This window comes from Schistocerca serialis, chromosome 1, assembly GCF_023864345.2.
Source record: "Schistocerca serialis cubense isolate TAMUIC-IGC-003099 chromosome 1, iqSchSeri2.2, whole genome shotgun sequence".
In the NCBI taxonomy this organism is placed as follows: Eukaryota; Metazoa; Arthropoda; class Insecta; order Orthoptera; family Acrididae; genus Schistocerca; species Schistocerca serialis.
In genome coordinates, this window is record NC_064638.1 from 243,372,079 (window position 1) to 243,392,453 (window position 20,375).

General features: G+C 43.4%; 1 protein-coding gene across 1 annotated transcript in view; it reads left to right on the forward strand.

The window, feature by feature from the left end:
- LOC126463558 (uncharacterized) overlaps nucleotides 1-20,375 on the forward strand; it is a 170,966-nt gene that overhangs the window by 88,087 nt on the left and 62,504 nt on the right. The window contains exon 8 of the mRNA XM_050096171.1: nucleotides 7,556-7,804. Within this exon, the coding sequence (XP_049952128.1) occupies nucleotides 7,556-7,804 (249 nt within the window). The remainder of the gene's footprint in view (nucleotides 1-7,555; nucleotides 7,805-20,375) is intronic.

Below are 20,375 nucleotides of genomic sequence, written 5' to 3' on the forward strand. Positions count from 1 at the left end.
TGGAAAGCCTACGTAATCACAAGTTTTTTTATTGATTTGCTTTACTGAAACCACATCAAATCTTCTTCCTTATTTCATTTCTTTCTATGAAAAACTACCCTATGTTGTTCTTTTCTTTCTTCTGTCGTTATTGTACCTGTTTTGTCTTCATGCATTTATTTGCATGCCTTGTCTGTGCCTTACTGTCAGTTAATTAACTGTGTACTTCAGAGAATGTGGATCCAAATGGTTCAAATGGCTCTGAGCACTATGGGACTCAACTGCTGAGGTCATTAGTCCCCTAGAACTTAGAACTAGTTAAACCTAACTAACCTAAGGACATCACAAACATCCTTGCCCGAGGCAGGATTCGAAACTGCGACCGTAGCGGTCTTGCGGTTCCAGACTGCAGCGCCTTTAACCGCACGGCCACTTCGGCCGGCAATGTGGATCCATGATGTATTTAATTCGTTATGTAAATGTAAACATGTGCATGAACATACACTGCCATGCAGGTTAATGTGTAACAAGCATAAGTGGAACGTTATGTATGTGATCATCCATAATTACTCAAGGTGATTTTTAACTATAATTGTTTTATTTCTGACAAATCGATTTTTAGATTAACAAACCCGTGTCGAATGTGCTACATACTATCCACTATAACATGGTAAAGAGTACCATAAATAACGCAATTTTTAAATTGAGCCCCTCTTTCAGTTTGTTAGGTTGCTGGACTTAAAATTTAGATGACTGTCACCTGCTAACATTGCGTTTACTGATTCTCATTGTCAGTTGCTATTTGTGCGTTCTGTTATCACCTAAAATGGGACGACACATGATGGATCAACGCATCCCGATTTGGAAAGTGCTCAGCGGGACTCATCAGCAGAAGCAGCATTTTCCTGAAGATGGCGATGATCTGAGGTCATCAGTCCCCTAGACTTAGAACTACTTAAACCTAAGGAATCGTTCGAAGATTTCGTGTAATTTTTGGTAGGTGAAATGCGCCTACTGTTTCAACAGTGCAGAGACTAGTAAGGAACTGTGAAAATACAGGATCAACGGCGTACATCAAATCAGCTGAATGTCTTCGTTTTCTTCAATCGGTAGAGAATGTCGCTCTCGTTAATTTGAGCATCACTATCAGTCCAATGAAGACGACTTGCTGCCGTTTTCAACAGTTAGCCATTCCGAGAAGCAGTTTGCTTCCTTTTACGATCCAATTACTACAAGAGCTGAAGTCGATGGACTATTTGAAGAGTCGAATGTCTGCCGATTGGGTATTCACAGAACAAGAAATCGACAGTGATTTTCACAAGAAAATAATCTTCTGTGACAAGGTACGCTTCCAGCTTAATGGTTATGTGAAGAAACAAAACTGCCAGATTTGGGACCCAAAGAATTCTCGCATGGTCCATGAGAAGTGTCATCATCCAGAATGAGTCACTGTTTGGTGTAGGTTATGGGCTGGCGGACTAATTGGGCCATACCTTTTTGAAAACGAGACTGAGTCTTTACGGTCGCAATAGCAAGAATTGAATGTTGAAGACATGAATTGGCAACCTGCCACACTCCCTTTCAAACGAGAAGGTTTCCGAAAGAAAGATTCCCTGCTCGTCTCATTTCTCACAGTGGCGATCAGAACTGGCCGCCGAGATCGTGTCATTTGACACTATGTGGCTTTTTTGTGGGGGTATGTCAAATCTCGCATTTTTGTCAGCTGTCCACGAATCATTCCTCAACCCAAGGCAGAAATTAGATGTGTCATGGTTCAGATTCAAGCGGAACTTTGCTCTAGAGTCGTCGAAAATTTTGTCCACAGACTGGACGTGTGCAGACGAAGCTGTGGAGGGCATTTGTGGGCTACTTAAGTTCATGCTTAATCGCAGTCTTAGCGTTTCATACTCACGTAATAATATTAGCAATTTTACAATAAATTATGTGTTTAGTTATTAATTTAAAAATTGTGTACTTTATGGGACACCATATATGTGTGTTACTGCCCTAATGGAACAGGGCATATAACGACAAGTTGAAGATCGGACAATCACAGACTTAAGTGATGAAACAGGTCAACAGAAATAAATATAATTGAAAACGATCTTTACTATTAAAGATTACTTCAATGTAAGTACAGATCGCTCCTTTCAGTCTCTAATAATGAGAAATTTCAATCAAATTTTATTATACCGTCACCAGTTTCGAATCCCCTCTAGTGACTCATCATCAGATGGTATATACTTATAATGATTGTTAGTGGCATTGTTGCAGTCGTATAGCTGTGGTAAGATAGAAAAAAAAAACAAAGATGTGAGCAGTGAATGTCGCGTATCTCACCACATTCAGTGCTTACTTGCTCCGACATGAAGGCATTACTTACAGCTGTACGTAATGCCTTCAAGTCGATCTTATGATTTAAATAATACCTGATGTCTCGTCGCATTCAGTGCTTGCTTGTTTCGTGTTTTCTCTCGTGCCACGGATATGTGTTATAGTCTTTAAAACTGTGTACCACCGGCAGTCGTGGGATAATAAAAATTGAACAATCACGAAAGGCGACGAGTTGAAATTGTTTTTAAAAACCTTTATTCATTACACATTGCAGTGTTCCAAATCCAAAATAGATAAAAATTTCAAAGATTTTTGCTATAAAAGTAGCTTGTTAATTGGAAAGCTACTTTCACTTTCCTAGAACTTGCAAAGTAAGTTTCTGTCCAGAGCATTTCGTTGTATTGTTTCATACAGATATTCAAATTTTATGGCGTTTACTTCGATAATCGCTATCCACATTATTCGGTGTCTCCTTCGCCGTTGTTATGTTCTCTGTTCTTATATATATATGCCTGCTTTTGCAATTGTTTCTTATAGGAAACTTGTCTGTATTGCTGCATCTTCTGTAGATTCAGCTGAGATGGCAATATCATCTGCAAAGGCCAAATATCACTTCTCTGATTCTTCCCTTTTCTCCAAAACTAGCTGAGAGACCCGTCATTGCCCATGCATTTATTTACTGCTCTGCCTGTGATTTCGTCTATGCGGAATTTATTTTTGTCTTATAAAGCTTACTTGTAACGTTTGAAGTAGTGTGATTATGACCATCAACAAAGAGCTTATTTGCTTCACAAACACTGGAGAGAGCCATGTACGAGGGTGAGTCAAATGAAAACCTTAAATTTGTAATAACAAATCGAAATTTCGCGCCATTATCCTGTAAGTTGGTAAGAGTGCTACAAACAGCGTGCAGAATGGCATGTAGGTGGCAGCATAGTGCAGATGCACACATACCGTCGCAGTATCAGTATAAAGATGGTCGCCACACTTGCGACTTGCAGCAGGGAAAAACAGGGTTCTGTTATTCGGTTTTTGCGTAGTGAAGGTGTGAAACCTATTGAAATTCATCGACGAATGAAGGTTCAGTACGGTGATGCATGTTTGTCACAGCAACAAGTCTATGAATGGAGCAGGAAGTTCGCAAATGATGTGACTTCAGTGTAAGATGCTCCTCGTCCAGGCCAGGCACAACGAGTTGTGACTCCACAGAACATTGCAGCAGTTGAAGCCATAGTGAAGGAAAACCGCCAAGTGAGACTGAATGACATTGCTGCATGTTTACAGATTAGTCATGGGTCAGCACACCAACCACATTGTGCATGATGTGCTCCATTTTCACAATGTGTGCAAGATGGGTGCCACGGCAGCTAACTCCTGAAATGAGAGAACGATGTGTTGATGCTCGTGAAGAACTTCTTCGGCGCTTTGAACGAGAAGGTGATGGCTTCCTTGCAAGAATCGTTACTGGGGACGAAACCTGGGTTCAGTTCCACCAACCAGAAACGAAGAGAGCGAGCAAAGAATGGCGCCATTCCTCATCACCAAAACCAAAGAAGTTTCGAACAGAACCATCGCCAGGGAAGGTTATGCTGACTCTCTTTTGGGACGAAAAAGGCGTCATTTTGCAGCATTACGTGCCTGTAGCCAGTGCATCATACACAGATTTCCTAAAAAATCATCTGCGGCCTGCAATCAAATCAAAGCGACGTGGATTGCTGTCAGCAGGTGTCCTTTTGCAACATGGCAATGCAAGGCCCTACACTGCCCGTACAACAGTTGCAACAATCACAGGCCTGCATTTTCAGTGTCTTCCTCATCCACCATACTCACCAGACCTTGCCCCAAGTGATTTCCATATATTTGGACCACTCAAAGACGCAATGGGGCGAAAGAAGTTCCGTTCTGATGAAGAGGTACGCCACACGGTGCATGAGTGGTTGCGCGGACTACCAAAAGAATTTTTTTCCAAAAGAATTGATGTACTTTGTAAGCGCTGGAGGACTTGCATTGAGCGTGGGAGAGATTATTTTGAAAAGTGATACAGCTTTGTACCACTTGTGCGCAATAAATAATATTTAAAAAAATATTTAAGGTTTTCATTTGACTCACCCTCGTAGAAGCTGGCTGTGGGGAAAGCAACTGACACTAAAACCCATGCTTGCAGCACGTTGTGTCTGGTCTTGTGCTATGTTTACAGTCGTGATATAACATAAGGTCACTGAGAATGGTACACGTATGAAGCAAATTCGAAATTGTCGGGAATAAACGAGATTAGGGATATAAAAACTCTCCTGCCTATGGGACTTCCCATCGAAATTTCCACTTCTATGATGTTACGTTGGAGAGTAGGAACTTTAAGGTGGGATTCCTATGCAGCGTCTGACGCATGCGGCCGCCGTTGTGCGTCTGCCGCACGATACTGCTACAGATGGTGTTAAACGGGACTGTGTCCCATGTTGCGTCAGCTGCATGCAGAATCGGCCCAGCCGGTCTGAGAGCAGTCTAGACGCACCCGCAAAGGAGAACACGATAGCATGCCGAGGGAAAAGTACTGTTCACAGTGGTGGAAGATGAGAAACTGGTAGAATAGGTTTCTACATTTCCTTGTATCTACGATGTATTGTTACCTGTATACAAGGACCAAACTGTGAAGGATAATGCTTGGAGAGAGATAGCGGAATACGTGGAAAGAACAAGTAAGAAAAGTATTATATATTTTCTGTTTCTTCATAATGTTTCTTACTTAGTTGCCAGGCAAATAATGCATATTGTAATAAACAAGAATACGTATTATCGTCCCAAATAATATTCAGTTATTATAATAATAACAATGAGGTGTACACAAAGTGAATACCAAAGCCTGATGTATGTCAGAAAAGTTCAATTTATTGTAATGTGCGTACAAATTTTTGAAGATAATTCAGTAACGCTAGGGAGTTCAAAGCCTATTGAGTCCTGCTAACGTGATCACTTTGCCACGGTGTCATCCCTGCACCTGCACCGCTGTTGAAGTATTCTGTAAATGACTTTCGCACAGAAAATCCATCAGCATCTGCATAACCGTCACTCCTTGCTAATGCTCCAAGATTTTCAGTAGGTAGTGGTTCACTTCTGTTTAATTCAAAATGAGGCTCGTTATTTTTCTCTAAGAATGCATCTCTAAGTAATTTGTGTAAACAGCAAGCAACAATGATCAAATTATCCGTCGTTTCTGGCTTCAGAGTGATCGGAGAATAAAATATGCGAAATACTTTATTTAACAGAGCGAAGGCATTTTCAGAAACTCTACGAGCTCGTGAAAGACGGTAGTTACAAATAGCTTTTTTTTTGTGTCAGAACGTACTAGCAACTCGAGGAGAGAAAGGTTTCATCATGTTTGGATGTAATCGAGATGCCTCGTCGCCTACAAAAACATATGGCACTACTACGTCCGAATCCGGCAGCTTAGTTAGCGGAGGAAACATCTTACCACTTCAAAACATTTTCCCGATATTACTTTTATCAAATATTCCACTGTCACCTTCTTTCCCATATTACCCAACATCGGATGTGTTTCAGCATTTCCCTCACATAGCTCAAGCTGAATTCCTTCATCTTCAACGTCTTCTAACATTAGATAACACAACAAATCGCGCCAAATCATCCTTTCGGCACAGACGCAGCACAGCAACTAAACACTGTGCGGCCGCCGCTCTATAGGAATCGACAGATATGCGTCAGCCGCACTACGTCAGACGCACAACGGCTGCCTCATGCGTCAAACGCGGCATAGGAATCCCACCTTAAGCATCTTTGAGTGAAGGATTTTCAGGAGGCTATGCTTAGTAACTCTACTTTAGCAACACTGTCCTCGATATTATTTCCATTGCTACAGCGAAGCTAAGGCATTGATTTTGTCTTGCCGCTAGCATACTTTGCATGTGTCCAGAATCTCTTTGGAGTTTCTGCAATGTTTCGAGACAAAATTTTGTTGTGGAATCTATTATAAGTATCTCGAATTGATGTCCGGGCTAAGTTTCGGCCTTCTTGAGGCAATACTGACCTTACGACTTATCTTAGAAGAAAGATTAAGGAAAGTCAAACCTACGTTTCTAGCATTTGTAGACTTACAGAAAGCTTTTGACAATGTTGACTGGAATACTCTCTTTCAAATTCTAAAGGTGGCAGGGGTAAAATACAGGGAGTGAAAGGCTATTTACAATTTGTACAGAAACCAGATGGCAGTTATAAGAGTCGAGGGGCATGAAAGGGAATCAGTGGTTGGGAAGGGAGTGAGACAGGGTTGTAGCCCCTCCCAGATGTTATTCAATCTGTATATTGAGCAAGCAGTAAAGGAAACAAAAGAAAAATTCGAAGTAGGTATTAAAATCCATGGAGAAGAAATAAAAACTTTGAGGTTTGCCGATGGCATTGTAATTCTGTCAGAGATAGCAAAGGATTTGGAAGAGCAGTTGAACGGAATGGACATTGTCTTGAAAGGAGGATATAAGATGAATATCAACAAAAGCAAAACGAGGATAATGGAATGTAGTCGAATTAAGTCGGGTGATGCTGAGGGTATTAGTTTAGGAAATGAGACACTTAAGGTAGTAAAGGAGTTTTGCTATTTGGGGAGAAAAATAACTGATGATGGTCGAAGTAGAGAGGATATAAAATGTAGACTGGTAATGGCAAGGAAAGCGTTTCTGAGGAAGAGAAATTTGTTGACATCGAGTATAGATTTAAGTGTCAGGAAGTCGTTTCTGAAAGTATTTGTATGGAGTGTAGCCATGTATGGAAGTGAAACATGGACGATAAATAGTTTGGACAAGAAGAGAATAGAAGCTTTCGAAATGTGGTGCTACAGAGGAATGCTGAGGATCATACGGATAGATCACATAACTAATGAGGAGGTATTGAATAGAATTGGGGAGAAGAGGAGCTTGGCACAAATTGACTAGAAGAAAAGATCAGTTGGTAGGACACGATCTGAGGCATCGAAGGATCACCAATTTAGTATTGGAGGGCAGTGTGGAGGGTAAAAATCGTGGAGGGAGACCAAGAGATGAATCACTAAGCAGATTCAGAAGGATGTAGGTTGCAGTAAGTACTGGGAGATAAAGAGGCTTGCACAGGATAGAGTAGCATGGAGAGCTGCATCAAACCAGTCTCAGGACTGAAGACCACAACTACAACAACATGAAAGATCTCCAATCTTGATGACACGGCGCGAGTCGGCAGCGCTTTCGACGTTTGTCCGCAGGGTGACCATCGACACGATGGAGCAGCTGGCGGACAGCGCGATCGCCGTCGGCGGCTGGAGCGAGCAGCAGCGCGAGTTCTTCGAGACGGCCCTGGACGGCGCGAGCCAGCGCGTGGGCACGCGCTTCCAGGTGGTGCGCGACGCGGAGCACGCCGTCCGCCGGGTGGCCAGCGGGCAGTTCGCGCTCTACGACAACGTGCACGCGCTGCGGCTCGCCAGCGTGCGCTACCAGGTCTCGCCCCCTCCCTAGTAAGCACGCCGCGCAAGGCATCACTCACCCTCTCGAGACACCACGCTGATACCGGGTAGCACACCGCCACTTAAGTCTTGATAATGGCTTCAATTCTGCGAGGAAGGGAGTCCGTGAGCTTCTTCAGGTGTGCCATATCCAGACCGAATTCTCATTTGTGATTACATCCAGTAAAGCTACCAAATTACGGGGATTTTATTGCTAAATTTCACCCGCTGTTACAAACAGCCTCAGACACTCTCAGTGAGATTAAGATGGAGTGTTTAATCGGCCAGCCGCAGTATGATGAGGAGCCGAGGAATGTATGTGAGCAGATCTCTGAACACGGATGTTGTCATCTTGGAAGTCAGGAGTGTTCACAGCATACTCATCATGAAGATGTTACAGATATTTCCAGACACTTTCTGTGAGATTGAGCTCAGCTACACTACTGGCCATTAAAATTGCTACACCAAGAAGAAATGCAGATGATAAACCGGTATTCATTGGACAAATATATTATACTAGAACTGACATGTGATTATATTTTCACGCAATTTGGGTGCGTAGATCCTGAGAAATCAGTAACCAGAACAACCACCTCTGGCCGTAATAACGGCCTTAATACGCCTGGGCATTGAGTCAAACAGAGCTTGGATGGCGTGTACAGGTATAGCAGCTGCCCATGCAGCTTCAACACGATACCACAATTCATCATGAGTAGTGACTGGCGTAATGTGACGAGCCAGTTGCTTGGCCACCATTGACCAGACGTTTTCAGTTGGTGAGAGATCTGGAGAATGTGCTGGCCAGAGCAGCAGTCGAATATTTTCTGTATCCAGAAAGGCCCGTACAGGACCTGCAACATGCGGTCGTGCATTATCCTGCTGAAAGGTAGCGTTTCGCAGGGATCCAATGAAGGGTAGAGCCACGGGTCGTAAGACATCTGAAATGTAACGTCCACTGTTCAAAGTGCCGTCAATGCGAACAAGAGTTGACCGAGACGTGTAACCGATGGCACCCCACACCACCACGCCCGGTGATACGCCAGTATGGCGATGACGAATACACACGTCCAATGTGCGTTCACCGCGATGTCGCCAAACACGGATGCGACCATCATGATGCTGTAAACAGAACCTGGATTCATCCAAAAAAAAAATGACGTTTTGCCATTCGTGCACCCAGGGTCGTCGTTGAGTACACCATCGCAGGCGCTCCTGTCTATGATGCAGCGTCAAGGGTAACCGCAGGCAAGGTCTCCAAGCTAATAGTCCATGCAGCTGCAAACGCCGTCGAACTGTTCGTGCAGATGGTTGTTGTCTTGCAAACGTCCCCATCTGTTGACTCAGGGATCGAGACGTGGCTGCACGATCCGTTACAGCCATGCGGATGGCTGTCATCTCGACTGCTAGTGATACGAGGCCGTTGGGATCCAGCACGGCGTTCCGTATTACCCTCCTGAACCCACCGATTCCATATTCTGCTAACCGTCATTGGATCTAGACCAACGCGAGCAGCAATGTCGCGATACGATAAACTGCAATCGCGATGGGCTACAATCCGACCTTTATCAAAGTCGGAAACGTGATGGTACGCATTGCTCCTCCTTATACGAGGCATCAGAACAACGTTTCACCAGGCAACGCTGGTCAACTGCTGTTTGTGTACGAGAAATCAGTTGGAAACTTTCCTCTTGTCAGCACGTTGTAGGTGTCGCCACTGGCGCCAACCTTGTGTGACTGATCTAAAAAGCTAATTGTTTGCATATCACAGCATCTTCTTCCTGTCGGTTAAATTTCGCGTCTGTAGCACGTCATCTTCGTGGCGTAGCAATTTTAGTGGCCAGTAGTGTAATTTACTGTCCAGTCGAGACACTATATGATGCCTGAGAGTTAGTCAAGAAGAGCATCACCTAGAATGTTCAAATGAATATCCTGGTTCATGTTCATGGTAAACTGAATGAGTGAGCACAAACACCGAAAACCTCCCAAAGCACCACTTGCAGCTTGTATTACATCTTCTATGTACTGCAAGTTAACCACCAGATAGGACCGTCTGTGCTCTCGACACTTTGCATCATTTTAAAAGAGGCAAAATCCTGTTGTAGAGGACTCTACTACACACCTCCGGCTGGCTACTGTCCAGTTTCTATGGTGGTTGGATCACTGAAGATGTGTGAGTATATATGCCACTATGAGTAATGGTATTTCACAAGGTAAACAATGTCCGTTGCAGTGCAGTTCCCTTCGCAGTGATAGTTCGGATACTAAAGGAGATGAACGAGCATTCATTGACATTGTCATTAAGAAAATGCGACAATCCTGTCAGTTAGATTTATTTTACGACCACAGTTCTTACGCCATGTTGCATAGCTGCGATTGTTGCACCATTTTTTGTATACGCGTTGGACAGTCCGCGTTGATAACCAGAAAACCTCGCAACAGCATCCACGGTGTGGCCATGGTATGTGCAAACACGACAGCTTGTTTCTGTCATTTTGTCATGTCCTCGTGTCGATCCAGCTCACTGTGCTGATTCCATGCAACTGTCTGAGGCACACACGCCGCTCCATGACTTACTTCCTCTGTGGGGGGTGGAGAGTCACATGACCGCCAGGTACCGGTTCTGTACAATCTACAGCGCTCCAAAGCCACCAATGTGTTTATATAAGAGGGTAGATAACATTTTGTCCGGTGAGTTAGTCATTCATGCCTTGCTTATGTGACATTACCAGAAAATATTTGGTCGTGGAGTGTGACACCTGTCACACACATTTTAGAAAACAGAGATTGACCGAAATAAAACAGTCCCAGAAATTTCTCACCACTGGCTCATAAGAAATCCTACATCTTTTCAAAAACTAGAATACCTGTGTCAGTCCTACGTATCTCGCAAAATCGATTCCTAGCAATGCATTGTACCCACAGTCCTCGAGCATCATGGCACCTGTATCAACACGTTCCACATTCGTAACATGTCCCCAATGTCCCCACTCTGTGTGTCCTTCCCAGAGAAAATTCAGTCGACCTTCCCTTCCAAACCATGAAATAACTCATGAAATAGACTCATCCTACCAACTACACCCTAACCTCTCTGTTTCATTCCCAGACGTAGGTTCCAGTCACACTCTCGCTGCAGACAGCATTTCTGCTCGCCTCTAGCACAACCTCTTGATACTTCCCAATATTCACATCACATCCCCCCTCATGACGCTTCCTTACCAATCCCATATGCATCCAAATCCCTCACCTGGGAAACTTTAACGGGAGGCTATAGCACTGTCACGCTTGCTGGCTTCAGACACCTCATTAAAATTAAGATAATTGTTTCTTTCTTATATAGGCACACTACGTGAGCAAAAGTGTCCAGACAGCTATTAGTGGATATTAATATGGCGTGAGTCTATTCTTCGTCTGTACGATGGCTTGAACTCCGCTGGGAACACTTTCTGTGATGTGTCTGGATGTCTGTGGAGCAATGACAGCCTATTCTTCTTCAAGAAGAGATACCAGAGAAGATAGTGACATTGCATGTTAGGGTCTTGAGCGGAGTCGACATTCTAACTTAACCCAAAAGTGATCCACTGGTGTCAGATCGAGACTGTGGACAAGCCATTCAATTTCAGCAATGTTATTACCCACAAGACATTGCCTCGCAGATGCTGTCTTATGACAGGGTACAGAGTCATGCTATACAAGTAATTGTCGTCTCTGAACTTTCGAAGTTACCTGATGGGATATTCTGCTGAGTAGTTGCTCTCTTATCAGCATTCCGTACGAGCAAACCAATTGCGACTTTACCTGATGTTGCTCTTGCCTTAGAGAACTGGTCTATGCACGGCTCGGCTTAAAAAGGGTAGCTCGATAATGCCGCAGGGTCGAGACACACTTGTCTCCTTTCATGCCCAGCAGCTAACTCGCTGCAAATAATGAGTTCTAACTGCAATCCTGGAGTCAAATTGTCCATGGGTTGGCTAGAATTGCGCACTAATAAAGACACAGTAAATAAATATGAATGAATAATTAATACAGTGGATTCTATTATAATGTCTTTACTTGATCTAGATAACAGAGAACTATGCTGAGTGATATTCAGCCGGGAATCGAACCTGGGCCACCTTGCTCGGCATTCCGCGGGGCTGACCACTCTATTTTCTTTACCCTCTCACTTTCCTGATTATACAGGAACCTACACAAAAAGGCCTATTTGGCACTGCCACTTTTGACCCTAAAGAAGTAATACCTGTGCCACTTCAAGGGTTGGCATTTAACTACGGCTATCCCAATAATTCTACCTAATCTAAGAAACTAGGGAAGAAATGGGGGAGAGAGGGTATCAAATGGATGTAACAGAGAAGAATTTTTTTTACCATGGACTGGAGTCCATGAAACCGCTCGTAGCTGTGGAGAAATCCATGCACATCTTCTTGAAAATAAAGCGGAATACCATTAGAGATCATATCAAAAATCCAAAAATAGTATATCAGGTCAGATCAGCTTCTCATAGCGGGAACATTCCAATTACATGGCGGATGGTAGAAAGCACTCCAAAGGAAGTTGGAAAAGTATTGTCTGTACTTTGGATTACAGACAATGGCACAATGTCGTTCCTTCGCGTACGTCCAGAAATCGAGAACACTCTTCTCGCCAACTGCAAAAAGATATCGAACTGCAAGGCCACAGAACCAATTTACAGAGTGAGTCTTCCTCTGCAGGTAGTGTACGTCATCCGGGAACAACATCACGTGTAGTGCAATGCGGTCAGGAACGGCACGTGTGAGAAAGGCCAGAATTCACCAGACCATGTGCCAGACATCTACTGTTGGGCCACAGAAGAAGCAATGATCATCTGTGTCCGGTACCAGACACGCGACAAAAAGCAGAGATTTGGTGAGGTGAACTTGATGGAGACGAGATGGGTGGTTTTCTGTTGAGAGTGACATACCACACGGAGCGTGCAGTAGTGTCAAGAAAAGGGGCGTTCATCGCCCGCAATTTATTGCCCCACCTAGAATGTGGGTACTTCAGTCACACTGGCAGCGCGGTCCAGTCGCATCTCAGTGTAGACCACTTTTGTCGACAACAAGCGCAGAAGTGGCAAAGAGGCAGAAATATAGCTGTTAAAAAGCGAGAGAGAGAGAGTCCGATGTGATAGAAGGTCGATGGGGTATTCGACAACGTCACTGGAGGGACCAACGAGGCCGTGGCATATGCGTCAAACAATAAGCTGGTAAGGCACGTCGGGCAACGCCGCCAAGTCACCGACTGTGAACTGACAGAAAGGGGCCCGAGCTCTATCTGGAACATGGTAAAGACTCACACCCCCCCGAGCCTGGGGAAGGGTGAGGGACTCATAGCGGACTTCAAAGCTCATCCCCTGGCTAACAAAGGAAACCATCGCAGCTAACATGTGGCGAGCCAGGATGTGCGGGATCGGAAAGTTTGCGCCACGTGAGGGATCCACGGTGCTATGTGAGTATTGACATAGTGCGCACGTCGCAGGAGATCAAGGGAGCGGAGGCGATGTTCAGCAAGACCAATCCTCATCCATTGCTGCAGGCGTCTGCAGTTTAGCGCCGTAGTCCGAAACAGGTCAGCAGCCGTGAAGTCGATGCCAAGACAACGTAAGGTATCAGTCACGCTGAGCGAATGGACTTTCTCCTGAGGCAAGCGTGTACCGATAGAAATTGCTAGCGATTTACGTACGTTACGAGAGCTATCCGACACCTCTTCATAGGTCGCCACCCAAGCAAGCGCTGCCCGGGTATCGTCGGCAGTTCGAAGGCAAAGGACGAAATCGTCCGCTTAGGGGGTGCAGCAGAATCGATGTCCACTTGGCGACATCTATGTCAGTCGCTGTCGCAGACCACATAAAAATGGTTCTACGGCGAAGGCATACAGTGGCACCGACAGGGGGCACCTCTGTCGCATTCAGCACCTAATCAGGATAGGTTGTGTGCGCCTGCCATTATACAGCATCCGGGAAATCGCTCCACGCAGGAGGCGGGTAACCACCTCGACGATAGCTTCTGCATAACCCAAATGGCGGAGGACAGCAGTAAGGAAAGATTGATAGACCCGGTCAAACGCCTGGCTGAGGTCTAAGGTCGTCAAAGCTGCAGGCAAATGTTGAGCTCGAACCACTCAGCTACGGAGGCGGACGACGACAAGGTGAAAGATGATGACGGCTGCAACAGGGGCTGTGGCGACACAGATTACAGGGAACGGTGACAGTGGCTCAGACACTGACGATGAGAGTGACTTCTGAGAAGCGCGACTGGCTACTAAGTCTTATTAAGGGGCTCCGGAACGCCCTATACTTGCAATGTTAAAATAACGCTTATAAATTACATCTTTCCTCACAAAGTATTTGAGGTAGGAAGTTGAACTTTTTACAGATTATTTATTGGAATATGGGCTACAACTTAACACAGGGATTTTACAAAATTTTAGTTCAGTTATTAAAGATGATTTTTTTTCAATTGTAATGAAAATTCACAACATTTTTTGCAATTTTTTATTTATATATTCAAAAATATACAGTTTTTTGGAAAAAGGTTGTGTTAAATTATGCAGAAGGTACTGTGTAACATTTACTGAAAGTTTGAAACAAATATGTTTGGAAAATCCTTAGAAAACATGTAATTAGTATGAGAAAATAAAAGTTTTGGGAATCGAGCGACAAAGATTGGATTAACTTTTTAGTGCATTCCAGGTCCATAGGATGTATTATCTTCATCCTCTGCAAACTCCTCCTCCAGCTTCCTCTTGTTCCTCCTCCTGTTTACTCTTGCTTGTATTTCTAGACTCTTTACAGCCCTGTCTGCAGCCCGAAGGCGTTCCTTGTCTAAAGCAAGCATCGCTCGTTGTTGTGTTCGTAGATTTTGCTATCATTTTCTTCAGTTGCAGTTACTGCAACACTGTTCCAAAAGGTGGTCATGTATGAACACTTATCACATTTCAGTTGTATTTCACTAGCAAGTCCTACGTGCTTTATTATGGAGAGTTCCAGACCAACTTCAGTACAATGAATACATCTTACACGTTGTTGTTGTTGTTGTTGTTGTGGTCTTCAGTCCTGAGACTGGTTTGATGCAGCTCTCCATGCTACTCTATCCTGTGCAAGCTTTTTCATCTCCCAGTACCTACTGCAACCTACATCCTTCTGAATCTGCTTAGTGTATTCATCTCTTGGTCTCCCTCCACGATTTTTACCCTCCACACTGCCCTCCAATACTAAATTGGTGATCCCTTGATACCTCAGAACATGTCCTACCAACCAATCCCTTCTTCTGGTCACGTTGTGCCACAAACTTCTCTTCTCCCCAATCCTATTCAATACTTCCTCATTAGTTACATGATCTACCCATCTAATCTTCAGCATTCTTCTGTAGCACCACATTTCGAAAGCTTCTATTCTCTTCTTGTCCAAACTATTTATCGTCCATGTTTCACTTCCATACATGGCTACACTCCATACGAATACTTTCAGAAATGACTTCCTGACACTTATATCAATACTGGATGTTAACAAATTTCTCTTCTTCAGAAACGCTTTCCTTGCCATTGCCAGCCTACATTTTATATCCTCTCTACTTCGACCATCATCAGTTATTTTGCTCCCCAAATAGCAAAACTCCTTTACTACTTTAAGTGCCTCATTTCCTAATCTAATTCCCTCAGCATCACCCGACTTAATTAGACTACATTCCATTATCCTTGTTTTGCTTTTGTTGATGTTCATCTTATATCCTCCTTTCAAGACACTGTCCATTCCATTCAACTGCTCTTCCAAGTCCTTTGCTGTTTCTGACAGAATTACAATGTCATCGGCGAACCTCAAAGTTTTTATTTCTTCTCCATGAATTTTAATACCTACTCCGAATTTTTCTTTTGTTTCCTTTACTGCTTGCTCAATATACAGATTGAACAACATCGGGGATAGGCTACAGCCCTGTCTCACTCCCTTCCCAACCACTGCTTCCCTTTCATATCCCTCGACTCTTATAACTGCCATCTGGTTTCTGTACAAATTGTAAATAGCCTTTCGCTCCCTGTATTTTACCCCTGCCACCTTTAGAATTTGAAAGAGAGTATTCCAGTCAACATTGTCAAAAGCTTTCTCTAAGTCTACAAATGCTAGAAACGTAGGTTTGCCTTTCCTTAATCTTTCTTCTAAGATAAGTCGTAAGGTCAGTATTGCCTCACGTGTTCCAGTGTTTCTACGGAATCCAAACTGATCTTCCCCGAGGTTGGCTTCTACTAGTTTTTCCATTCGTCTGTAAAGAATTCGTGTTAGTATTTTGCAGCTGTGACTTATTAAGCTGATAGTTCGGTAATTTTCACATCTGTCAACACCTGCTTTCTTTGGGATTGGAATTATTATATTCTTCTTGAAGTCTGAGGGTATTTCGCCTGTTTCATACATCTTGCTCACCAGATGGTAGAGTTTTGTCAGGACTGGCTCTCCCACGGCCGTCAGTAGTTCCAATGGAATATTGTCTACTCCGGGGGCCTTGTTTCGACTCAGGTCTTTCAGTGCTCTGTCAAACTCTTCACGCAGTATCGTATCTCCCATTTCATCTTCATCTACATCCTCTTCCATTTCCATAATATTGTCCTCAAGTACATCGCCCTTGTATAGACCCTCTATATACTCCTTCCACCTTTCTGCTTGTCCTTCTTTGCTTAGAACTGGGTTTCCATCTGAGCTCTTGATATTCATACAAGTCGTTCTCTTATCTCCAAAGGTCTCTTTAATTTTCCTGTAGGCGGTATCTGTCTTACCCCTAGTGAGATACGCCTCTACATCCTTACATTTGTCCTCTAGCCATCCCTGCTTAGCCATTTTGCACTTCCTGTCTATCTCATTTTTGAGACGTTTGTATTCCTTTTTGCCTGTTTCACTTACTGCATTTTTATATTTTCTCCTTTCATCAATTAAATTCAATATTTCTTCTGTTACCCAAGGATTTCTACTAGCCCTCATCTTTTAACCTACTTGATCCTCTGCTGCCTTCACTACTTCATCCCTCAAAGCTACCCATTCTTCTTCTACTGTATTTATTTCCCCCATTCCTGTCAATTGCTCCCTTATGCTCTCCCTGAATCTCTGTACAACCTCTGGTTCTTTTAGTTTATCCAGGTCCCATCTCCTTAAATTCCCACCTTTTTGCAGTTTCTGAAGTATTTTCTTTCCCACTTTGACTGCTATGGGCAGGTGTACTTGAGAGGTTAGGGTCACTCACTTGGTTATCGTCTTTATTGTTTACAGTAATAACACATACCTTTGGATTTCCAACATTTCTCCCTTTCTTAAAAGCCTTCAGAGGATTTCTAATAACTTTACTTTTACTCATTATTATACTTCAACAAAACAGAGACTCAAGAAACAGAATTAATTACGAATATTTTCGACATAACGACAGAGTAAATAAACATGAAACAATCGACAATCACACCAGCGATATATATTGAACCATCACAGGTTAGCCACAACACATACTTTATCTCACATCACTAAAACGTACCTGATGAAGACGGACGTTAATAATAACACCATTTGACAGCAGTTTAACAGCGCCACAGTGGGTCACGCCCATGTAGAACACATTTAAAAAAAAAATTTAAAAATAGTTGTAGTCTTCGGAATTGAATAAATTATATATCTATTGAAAGGTAATAGTCTCCAGATTCAGAAAACGCAAAAAAGTAAAAATTGAACTTTTCATGATTTTGAGCCTTTCCGGAGCCCCTTAAGACCCTGAACGCTGGCCTAGATAGTCACTGTAGGCGCGATAGCGCTTCAGAAAGCAGTACCTTACAGCACTATTGTTAAAGCTGCATTCATGTTAACCACAAGCCGCATTGTGGACGAATTAGGCTGGAGTGTGTAAGATGAGTCGCCTCAGAAATCGTCCTTAGCGCGCCGCGGTCGGTTATATCGACACGATATGGTGTTTCCGGAGCTTCGAGGAGATATCTCTTTCTTGTCTATTGCTTTCACTACAGCTGGAGTACTTATCGCACAGCTACTGCTATCTGTTGTTGATTGTGAGAAATTAGAGCTTTAATCTTTTCAACGAAAGAGTTCGTGAGTTGTATATCTATAGCACACTGTTTTCGTCCAACGTGTTGGTATTTCGCCATGTGTTGTGTGTAACAGAAGGAAGGAATGCTAGTGTTTATAGTTTCCTTGAAATCAAGTTTACTGAAGACAGAGCTTAAGCTCTGGTTATACAAGTGTAATAGACAGATTCGGGAGGCCTTATCGAAACTACCCTGAGCTTCACCTACAGCGTATCACGAATAGGTTGGTGGTTGTTTAAGAGAGATCAGTGGCGATATTACTAGCACATGAATAGAATATCGCCTTTTGTTTTTTTTCCTGAGCAAATGGAAACAAAAATTGCCTTCTATGTATTCGAAAAATAATATGTATGACACCTTCTCGAAAGTTTGATTTAATTGGCATTATTATCATCTGTTGTAAAGAAATCTGTTTGCCAGCAGTTTGCATCCCGTATTTCTTGACGTTTCGATAATAACTTGCTTAAAGCGAGAGTTAACATGGGAATGGTAGAAATTTCGTAGGTAACTTCAAACATTTTTACGCGATATGTAGATACATTCGGTTTGTAACTGGTCAGAAAGTGCCCCTTCCTTCAGCATATTCTGTCATCTCGAAGGCCTGTGTTAATTAATATCGTATGATGTATGGTTTCTAGCTGAGAAATGCTCAAGCACACTATTAGGAGGATCTTGGCGGAGACGTTGAGGTGGATGGAGTCTAAGCAGTGAATGCTGGTACAAAACATAACACTGTCTGGCCCGTTATACATAGTAATTGAACAGCCCACTGTGTAAGCCAATATCTTTTTCATCTTGTACTTCTCATTTAGTTTTACGTACTAATAGGCGTATACATCTTAGTCTGACATTATCATTTGTCAAACAATATTATACACTGCGATTTAATGAATTTTTTGCAGTCGAGAAATGTAATTCAATACACTTCAACAATTCACTGTGATCTAATGTGGTAGTTTGAAGATTAAATGGTTCAAATGGCTCTGAGCACTATGGGACTTAACATCTGAGGTCATCAGTCCCCTAGAACTTAGAACTGCGTAAACCTAACTAACCTAAGAACATCACAAACATCCATGCCCGAGGCAGGATTCGAACCTGCGACCGTAGCAGTCGCGCGGTTCCGGACTGTAGCGCCTAGAACCGCTCGCCCACCACAGCCGGACATTTGAAGACTATTGACGTCTTATTACACCTTTTCCCACTAACATGCTGTCATCCGTTTCCTAAGTTCTTACATCCATTACATCAAACAATCTATTGGAACACGCTCGAATTTTTACTGCTTACCATTCTGTATAATTAGAAGACCCATGAAATAAGATACGTCAGAAGACAGGTGCATTTGACTGAGTGTCCATCCTTCCATCCTCTGTAGCGCCGAGAAAGTTTCGCCTTACCTTTGATCTGCCTTCAACAAACGCCTCAACCCAGAAGGATTGGACGAAAGTATGGAAACTTGGCGGGAAATGCATGCTTCAACATAGATGCAGATGCAAGCCGATCCTGCAGGTTGCGCTGTTGTACTTCACCACGAACAGCACCTGTCCAATGTAAGTACGTTGCAAGCGTCAGCCGCGGCCAGAACAGTGTTCAAAATGGTTCAAATGGCTCTGAGCACTATGCGACTTAACTTCTGAGGTCATCAGTCGCCTAGAACTTAGAACTAATTAAACCTAACTAACCTAAGGACATCACACACATCCATGCCCGAGGCGGGATTCGAACCTGCGACCGTAGCGGTCGCTCGGTTCCAGACTGTAGCGCCTAGAACCGCACGGCCACTACGGCCGGCTCAGAACAGTGTTCTGTGTATGTGTGAGTGGATTATGTCAGAGCTAAGAGAATTCGAAAGTGGGCAAATTATTGGTGTTCATATGGCGGATGCAACGGTAACCACGAGAGCCGAAGTGTTTGCTATTTCAAGCGGCACGAATCGAAGATTTATACCGCACTCAGGGGGAGAGGGAAAACACCATCCGCTGAGTCACAACGGGGACGAAAGTGTGTGTTGAGTGATCGAGACGGACGGTCATTAAATACTATTCTGACGAAAATAAGCGGGGAACAGCTGCAGAAGAATTGCAGAACCGAATGTCACAGTAGCCAAACCTGTCAGCACCAAAACAACATGAAGGGAACTCCACAAGCGTGGAATTGCTAGGCTAGCGTGAATCACAAACCCACTCATCAATAATGCAAATGCCTGATAGGAAAGTAGGTTACCGAAGCCATACAGATTGGACTATGGACAATGAAAGAAAGGCATTTGGTCGGATAAGTCACTCTGTTTCCAACTTCTGACTGAGATTAAGTCCTAAGAGTGAAACATGGCAGGTGTTGGAAATTTGTGGTAAGGTCTTACGGAATCAAACTGCTGAGGTCATCGGTCCCTAAGCCTACACAGTACTTAATCTAATTTAAACTAACTTACGCTATGGACGACAATTTTAGAAAAAGTAATGTACAGGCAGCTTCTCAACCACCTGACCACAAATAA